The sequence below is a fragment of the Tupaia chinensis genome, unplaced genomic scaffold (genome assembly GCF_000334495.1).
Source record: "Tupaia chinensis unplaced genomic scaffold, TupChi_1.0 Scaffold000355_1, whole genome shotgun sequence".
Taxonomy (NCBI): domain Eukaryota; kingdom Metazoa; phylum Chordata; class Mammalia; order Scandentia; family Tupaiidae; genus Tupaia; species Tupaia belangeri.
Window position 1 is genome coordinate 750460 of NW_006159850.1, and position 8608 is coordinate 759067.

An 8608-nucleotide genomic window follows, 5' to 3' on the forward strand; every position below is an offset into this window, starting at 1 on the left:
CGAGGTGACCCCCCCTGCGGCCACGGGTCGGGAATCCTGACTGGCAGGGTGCCCCCACCTCCTGCCACGTCCATCACAGCCAGACGTTGGACCCTTGCCAAGCCGGGCGAGGGGTCGCCGGCTTCCCCAACTGGCACATCCTTTCTGCTGCGGGCGTGTAATTAACAGAGTAATTAAAAACAGGGTGAGTTAATTGGTATTCATTTATGTGGCAGATGTTTTTAATTGAGGCAGGAAACAATTTACCTGTTTACATAAACAATGGAGGGGCAGGTTTGTAAAACGCGTTTTTAGAATATATTTTCCTGCCCTTCCTTAGAAGAATCGGAGTTCTCGGTCTCCCTGCCCAGTGACCTTGCCGTGAGCCCGGCAGTGTGGGGCCGGTGGGGCAGGGGGTCTGCGCAGAAAGGCCTCCCGTCCAGGTCACTCTGGGGGTGGCCGCTTTCCTGGAGTGCCGGGAGGGTGCGTCCTGCTCGTGGGACCCAGGGTGGCCCTCGGGATGCCAGCGACTCCCCCCAAGGGGCCCTGTACCCTTCAGGCCAGGCCAGGCCTGGGAAGGGGTTCCCTGGGGTGGGCATGCTGCCCAAGACCGCAGTGGGGTTGGCGCCCAGGCAGGGCTGTGAGGGGCACAGGACCCGCCTGTGGAGCCCGGTGTTGTGTCGCTGCGTCCCCGGAGGGCAAGAGGTTCCCCTCTCCTCTGCATGCATGGCGCCATGCAGCCTGGGCTCTGAGGAAGCAAGTGTGCGCGGAGCTGCCCGCCCCTCGCACTGGCAGCACCTACTGTGCGCCCCGCCACGTGCTGGGGCGTTCACCGCGTTGGTGCTTGCGGTGCTCGCCCATTCCTGTGGGGGGGTCAGGGACCCACCAGCCCGGGGCAGGGCCCGTGTGCAGCAGCTGGGACTCTGTCTCCATGCAGATGACAGGACCTGGCATGTCTCAGCCCTGGCTCCGCACCACTGGGCAGGACAGTACGGGGTTCTCAGTAGCGCCCGAGCTGTGGGTGACAGGCGTGCCCCAGCATACTCTGTGGCGCCCAGTGGTCATGGGGATGCCTGGTGGTACCGTCGTGACCTGCGATTGGCATTTCTGGGACGTCTCAGAGGTTCCTAGGAGAGGAGATGGAATGTTCTGGAATCGGCTGGAAGAGGACCACACAGTGTGGTCCCAGGTCCAGCCCGAGTAGGGGCCCTGGGGACACCCTGCCCCTCCCTCCGGGAAGCGATGCCAGGCCTCTGCCCTGCCCCTCAGCCCACACACCGGGTCTGGTTCCAGGGCGCTGCCTGAGTGTGCCTCAAGCCTGCCCGGGAACGTCCTTCGGGCGGGCGCCCAGGTGCGTGGTGCACAGGCCCGGCCCAGGGTGGCTGTGTCACACCCTTCAGCCCTGCCGCCTCGCCCGTGGCCACTCCGTGGACGTCAGGGCCCACGTGGGCTGGCAGCTCGAGGTGAGTCGAGGGCCTGGCAGTCCCTCTACGTGAGCTCGGTATGGGTCAGCGGGGACTGTCGGCTCTCCTGGGTGGCCCCACTCCTCAGCCGAGCTGGCCAGTCCTCCTTGCCCGGGACTGGAGCGTGGGGGTGCTGGTGGCCGAGCAGTGCCAGGACCTGGAGGGCGACCTAGGCGTGGCAGGGGAGCTCTGACAGGAGCAGGTGCTGGGACCACACAGTGCGGGCCTCAGCCTGTGGCAGTCCTGACGGGTAGAGGAGGGAGGGAGGGTGCGGCATGGCCACCCCACTGGGCCCTCCCGCCCCGGCAGTGACAGCAGGTTGAGAACAGGCTCCTGGCCACCCTCGTAGCTCAGAGCTTGGCACGTGGACGCTGGGCACAGGTGTCTGAGCAAATGAATGGGCAGGCCCTGTGTCAGAGCTGGGAGGGGCCGGGTCCAAACTGGGGGTGGCCCAGAGGGCGGGCTCACCCAGGGACCCTCCTTGGTCCAGGGCCCTTCAGCCTACCCCTGCAAGCCAAGTTCTGAGTCAGCCCCTTGAGGCCATGGAGATTCGAACCGTGGAGCTGAGTAAGGTCTCCCCACCCGCCTGCCCCCACAGCCCTCCCTAGGCTCCTAGCACACGCCCTTCCTGTCCTCGCCCCGTCCTGCTGCCGTTCCCTGGCACGGCCCAGATGGTGGGGCTCCCCCACTGTGGTGGGGAGCTGTCGGCGGCACAGCCCCAACAGCTGGGCGAGGAATGCACTTCCTCTGTGTGCCACCAGCCGGGCCGCCTGGGGACCACTCGGAGTCTCCCCGGGGCACGAGGGTCTTAATTCCAGCCGCTTGGAGCACCCCAGCCCTGGCACTGGCTCGGCCCGGGGCGCTGATGGCTGCACAGGCACGTGTTGGGCCAGGGCCGGGCGCAGCAGCTCCGGTGGCCGAGTTCTGGGCTCCACAGCCACTCGGCCACCTTCCTTTCTCCCAGAGACCGAGTAGCTTGGGCCCCCCCCCCGCCACTTCCTCTGGTCCTCTGCCGGCCAGGTGGTCTCAGTGCGGCCGTGTGCGCCGGGTGCTATGGACACCTTTCTGGGCACCGCCTGTGTGGCCAGCCCTCACGGCCCGCCATCCGTGTGTCCCTGTCAGCTGAGAATGTGTTGTGACGACGCCCCATGGGTCGCTGTGCACACTGCCACGTGGGGTGGGGCATTTCCAAGGAAGGCAGGCTTGCCTCCCCTGCAGAAGGTTCTGGACCTCCTGGGCTGGGAGTGCTGGGCTGGGGCCAGGCCCACTGGGCAGGACGCCCAGGAACCGCAGGGACAGGGACAGTGATGGATGGGCGGCCTGTCGGGTACATTCCGCGTCCTTTCCCACCGCCGGCCTGGCTCTTTTCCCACCTGAGAGCGATGCTCAACTGGGGGCGGGGGGGGCGTCTCTCCGGGCCCTGGGGACCGGCCGCGGGGCTGGGAATTTCCACGGGTTCCTGGGGCGGGGAGAGCCCACACCTCTGCCCTGTCCTCCTTCACACAGATGTCCCTGGGCCATCGAGCATGCTGGGGACTCCCTGAGCCAGGCTCAGGCCCCGGGGTGTCTCGGCTCCGAGCCCAGGGGGCTGCTGGCCCTCCTGAGCCTCAGCTTCTCCACCCATGGGACGCGGAGTCGCGAGCCGCGACACCCCGTGGAAACCTGTCAGCCCTGGGCGGTCTCGTCTACCCCACCCCGAACGAAGACCCTGGAACACAGGGTGGCTTCTCTCCTGCTGGCCCCTCGTGGCTGCCCAGGGCTGCTCCACATGGGACAGGGTGCACCAAGCACCTGAGCCTCGCCACACACTCTTCTACCTCCTCCTAGTCGCCCCTCCCACGTGGCTTGCAGTCTGCATGCTTGCTTTATGGAACCAGCTGAGAGGCGTGGCTGTGGCTGGGCAGCCAGCGTGGGCGGTGTGGAGGGGCTTCCTGCCCCTGAGGCCTGAACCCGCCTGGATTAGGACCCCTGGCTGTGAGGAGCCTGCCAGGAACCAGTAACCAGCTTGAAATCCGCAGCTCTCTAACCCTGGTGAGGCGGCCCAAACCCGAACACCTGCCTGCTTGTCCGCGGCCATGGGCAGGCTACTCCACCTCTCCGGGCCTGACCCCCTTCCTGCAAGCCGGGCTGCTGGCTGCACCTCCTCGCCAGGTTTCTGCAGAGTAAGCGAGGGCTCCAGTGGCCAGCCAGGCCTGATGGCCTCAGCTCTTCCTGGCTTCCTCTCTGGTCTGGGGGGCGGTCCTAGACCCCTCCTAGGAACAGGTGCTCGCCAGCCCTGCTCAGTGTCCAGGGCTCGCGGCGGTGCTCAGGATGGCTGTGGCCAGTTGGCAAGGTACCACCCGGCCTCCTGGTCGGCCTCGGCCTGGAACCCTGGTGGATGTGCCCGCCCAGTGCCTGTCAGCCGGCCCCCACCTGGGCCTGTTGCCTTCGCCTCCAAGGAAGGGCCTCGGAGTGTCAGCGGGAGACATCCCGGGTCCCAGGCCTATGTCCCGGCACCAGCCTGGCATCAGAGCCTCTGCCAGGCCTTCCAACCCCACCTTGTGCCAAGGGCGGTCTGGTGGGATGAAGCTGCTGGTCCCGCACCGCCCCGAGCCCAGCCACGCCTGCCCCCTGTGGTCGTCACCGACGCCAGCCGCTGGCCCGGGCCAGCGTGGTGTTGATGAGCCCCACAGCTGCGGCCACACGTGTGCCCGGCCATCAGCCTCAGGACAGGCGGGCGGGGAGGGCGGGCGCCCCCGGGAGAGAGGCCAGGACCGCAGCTGGGGGGACAGCAGGTGTCAGGCTGGTGGCTGCAGGCCGCTCTCCCTGAGCACGGGGCAGCGAGCAGCACAGGACGCCTGCCGCCTCTGCCTCGTAGCTGCCCTCACTCCCCAGGTCAAGGCCATGGGGTTTGCCTGGGCCGCGGTCAAGGTCATTATGGGAGCCATCCGCAGGGCCGCACGTCAGTGGCCACTAGTCATGGTTCTGCGCCCGGGGGTGCGGACAGGGTGGAGGTGGGAGGCTGAGCCTGCTGGCACTGGCTGCAGGTATGGGGCCACAGCGGGGGGGGGGCCTGTGGGTGTGGACAGGATGGTGCAGCGGGCAGTTGGCTCTGTTTACGGCACTGCCCGGGACCTCGCCCATCTGGCTGCCTGGAGCGGGACCCCTGAACCTGAGCTGCAGCTCCCAGCTTGCCCCATGGCCTCCATGCTGACCTGAGGCTAGAGATGCTGCAGTGACCCACACTCCTGCAGGGAAGGCTCTCGGGATAAGCCTGTGCACTGGGGCTGTCCTGTGGGGTCCAGGCTATCCCTTGTCGCTCTCTGGCCACCTCCTCTGCTCTCCCTGCACCCCGGCCACAGCGGAGCGTCACCTCGTGAGACCGTGCTGTGCTGCAGACTCTGATGACGTGTGTCCAGGTGGCCCCTGCTAGGCCATGTTCAGCAGGAGTCACGTGTCCCCGGGGACTGCAGTGCCTACGTGGGGATCCCAGCCACCTCACAGGGCCTGGGCCAGCAGCAGCCTCCCCTGGGATGGCACAGACTCGGGCCAGCCGGACCTGCTGTCTGCTGGGGTGGAGCTGGTCGAGGCGGAGTGGGGCTGCTCTGGGGGTGCTGTGGGAGCCTCAAGCCCTCTGCTGCCTGCACAGTGAGGACCCCTGAGATGGGCTGGCTCTGCCCACTGGAGTGTCCTCCAGTGGGGACCTGGGGCTTACGAGGGGCAGGTGGCCCCGGAGCCCACCTGGGCCTGTAGGAGTGTGGGTCCCGACAACTGCTGGCAGGGCCTTGGCCAGAAGCCAAGAACCTGGGGGCCCCTCAGCCCCTTCCTCGACTTGTTTTCCAGGTCCCTGGTCACCCAGCACACGGGACAGGAGGACACAGCGATGCCCGACTCGCCCGCCGAGGTCAAGACCCAGCCCCGGTCCTCGACCCCAGAGATGCCACCCCCGCTGCCCATCACGGCCCAGGGGGCCACACGGCTCCCCTCCTTTACGCCTCACACACGTGAGTAACCCCCAGCGCTGAGGGCCGCAAAGCGGGCAGGGCAGCCTTCACCTGCACCTGTACATGGCCCGGAGTGGGGACTCTGCCAGCCGAGGGCCGAGTTTCACGGCTTTGTGTCCCCGCTCTCTGCCCTGCTCTGTGACTGTGCGTACGCCATGCGACCTCTGGGTGGGCGTTGTCATCCCGCAGGGTGAGGACCGGACAGGCGACTGACCACTAGAGGCCGGGTAGGGCCAGCGTTACACTTCGCGCCGCCTGCAGCTCTGGAGGCCCAGGGATGCCTCCATGCTCAGGAGGGACAGAGCTCAGAGAGGGCCAGGGCCTTCCTGGGGTCACACAGCAGGTCACAGCAGAGGCAGCTCTGGGCTGGAGGACTGCAGGCCACTAGGAGCCAGCAGCCAGGCCTGTGGGCAGGGAGGGAGGCCTCCAGGTGGGGCTCAGAGGAGGGCAAGGTGGGCCCAGACCCCAGCTCCTACTGTCTCGCTGGCTCTGGGCTGATGGGACTGGGCAAACGGAGCACAGGGACACCTGGAGGGCTTCGGCACCTCCTCCAAGACCACTGAGCCCTCTGTTCGAGGAGAGGAGTGGGTGGCTCAGTGATGTCCAGCCTGCGAGCCAGGCGGGGCCGCCGTGGCGAGTTGGGGACGAGGCGCGGGGGTCCCGAGTGTTCCCGGTGGGCGCTGGCGTGAAGAACAGCCAGCACCCCACATGCCGGGGCTGGAAAGCCTGTACCGGGGGACGTTCCCAGGCTTCGAAACCAAGAGAGGCCTCTCCCTGGGGGGCCTCTCGCTCCTCGGCCTGGCAGGCCCTGGTCAGCAGGCAGGAAGGAGGGCCAGGCCAGGCCTGTTCCATTGCTGGCAGGGTGCTGGCTAAGCCGGGTTGTGCTGGTCACACACCTGCTCCCAGGTGCAGCGCTGGGGGTGGGGACTTCGGGCACATGCTGGCACCCACGGAGCCTCCTGGCTGACACCCCTCCCTGCCTGTCCAACCAGCTGCCACTTCCTTCCAGGGTTGGCCAAGCCAGGGTCTGTCACCGAGTCTGCAGTGGGTCCCCAGCCCGCCCCCAACAGCCAGGACAGGGCCACAGAGGCCAGAACGCTGCCCCTGACATATGGCCAGCCCTGGATGGTGGCGGTCCTGGCCCCGGGCCGGGCCTGCCCAGTTGGCCTCACACCTCCAGCGCCAAAGGCCGTGGGCCTCCCTGTGTGCTGGGGTGCCACGTCCTCTCCTCTTCCCGCAGTCATGCAGCCGGTCACCGCGGCTGCTCCGCCCCGTGCTTCCTGAGCAGGCCATGGTGAGGCCGCTGCCGAGTGCGACTCCCAGGGTCGCCTCAGCTGGGCAGGAGGCCACCCCTGGGGGCCAGCGATAGCTCCAGGGCCCCCACTGCCTGGGCCCCAAGGGGGGCAGACAAGGCCATGCAAGGTCCTACCTTGTCTGCAGCTTCCTTTCTCCTTGAACCAGAAGCCATGTTCCCAGAAGCCCTGGTCCAGGACCAGAAGTTCCTGGCTGGGGGAAACCAGGACCTGCCGGGACCCTGCAGGCTACACTGAGGCCTGTGGTTAGATGGGGCAGCCGGCATGTGCAACCCAGGGCCCCCACACCTGAGGGTCCTGTGGGGGGCAGTCCTGGCTTTACCCGGCGGGCGTGAAGGTTGTGGGGGCATGAGCAGGCTTCCCCCGCCACGCTTGAGTCCCACAGTGGCCTGGATGGTTCTCACTCCTGGTCCCTGAAAGCCGGTGGCTACTCCATGCGTGCACCTGGCTGGCGGCCACCCTCACAGCAGCCTCTGGCCTAAGCTGCAAGTTCCCGCCCAGGGTCCTCAGGGTCTGGCCTCTAGCCATACCAAGGGGCCGAACACGACCTTCCATCTCAGGGCTGCTCCATGTGGCCCGAGGACCACCCGGGCACACGGACCCATTGGGGTCGAAGCGTGGGCTACTGGGGCAGGTGGGGGGCGGGCAGAGAGGGCCGAGGAGGAGGGGCAGTCCCGGGCCCAGACTGTGCCCCTGCAGCCGGAGGCCCTCACAGGTGAGGCTCCGTCCCAGCCTCAACGGCCCAAGGGCTCACGCCTGTGCTCCCAGAGCTGTGCCTGCCCCAGGACCCCGGCCCGTGGCCCGCTGTGGCGGCTCAGAGAGGCCAAACCCCTCCCGGCCTCTCTCCGTCTAAGGCCACCGCACTCTGGCTTTGTTTGGAGCCCCCCAAGTCCTAATTCTCGAGTCACTTGGAAAACACGCGTGTGGGGACTGAGTCCCTTGAGGGTGGTGCTGAGCCAGGCCACAGCGCACCTCTGAACTGGGAGGTGGGGCTGGCAGGTGGCTGGTGGTTAGGAATTCCGGACTCGCACATGGCAAACTATGGTTCAAGTCCCGGACCCGGCAGCTTGCTTCTGTTTCCTGCTCTCACTCTCACTCTGTCCCTCTCAGATCAAATTAAAATAATAAAGTTAAATAAAATAATTATTTTTAAAAAACCTAGGAGGTGGGACCAGTAGATGGTGTAATGGCTATGTTGCTGGGCTCCCACAAGGTCGACCACGATTTGAGTCCCGGACCCAGTGGCTTAAAACTCACACCAGGCGTGTGTGCATGCGTGCCCAAGATCCCAAGAGGAGAATGGAGGAGAAGGGGCTGCGGCATGGCCGTGCCCCCTGGGGGTGATTTCTGGCCTCTGTCTCCCCAGTGAGCTCGCGCGCCCTGGAGCAGAACTGTTGAAAACAACCAGGGTGTCCCCGCTGTCCAAGGCGGTGCCGCAGTTCTCCAGACTCCTGCAAGGTCCCATCAGGAACAGCCTTCAGGGTGGCCCGGGGTCACTGAGGCCCAGAGCGGAGTGGCCTGGCCAAGGACTGGTGCTGCCGTCCCAGAACTGCCCCCTCGCAGAGGCGGAGGGTGGCCGCGCAGGCGCCCTCCTGATGGCGTGTTCTTATTTTGCTTACAGATCGAGAGGACGGGCCTGCAACGTCCCTGCCGTCCGTGCCGCACGGCCGTTTTCATGGCTGCTTAAAGTGGTCTATGGTCTGCCTCTGTAAGTAAAATAACGAAACCTTCAGCCGCCAGGAGGCCTCCCACACTGCGCTCCCTCCCCAGGGGGAGGCTGCAGCCGTCCCCCCACCACAGTTCCCCCCCCCGTCTCGCCGCCGCAGGAGGAGAGGGGTCTGGGAGAGTGCCCGGCCCCTACGAGGCGGGG

At 66.6% G+C, this 8608-nt stretch overlaps 1 protein-coding gene across 1 annotated transcript in view; it reads left to right on the top strand.

The window, feature by feature from the left end:
* Nucleotides 1-8608, top strand: part of CBFA2T3 (CBFA2/RUNX1 partner transcriptional co-repressor 3) — a 56284-nt gene that overhangs the window by 33102 nt on the left and 14574 nt on the right. Inside the window, exons 2-3 of the mRNA XM_027773439.1 lie at nucleotides 5265-5425; nucleotides 8360-8452. Coding sequence (XP_027629240.1) covers nucleotides 5305-5425; nucleotides 8360-8452 — 214 coding nt within the window. The 5' untranslated portion in view covers nucleotides 5265-5304. The remainder of the gene's footprint in view (nucleotides 1-5264; nucleotides 5426-8359; nucleotides 8453-8608) is intronic.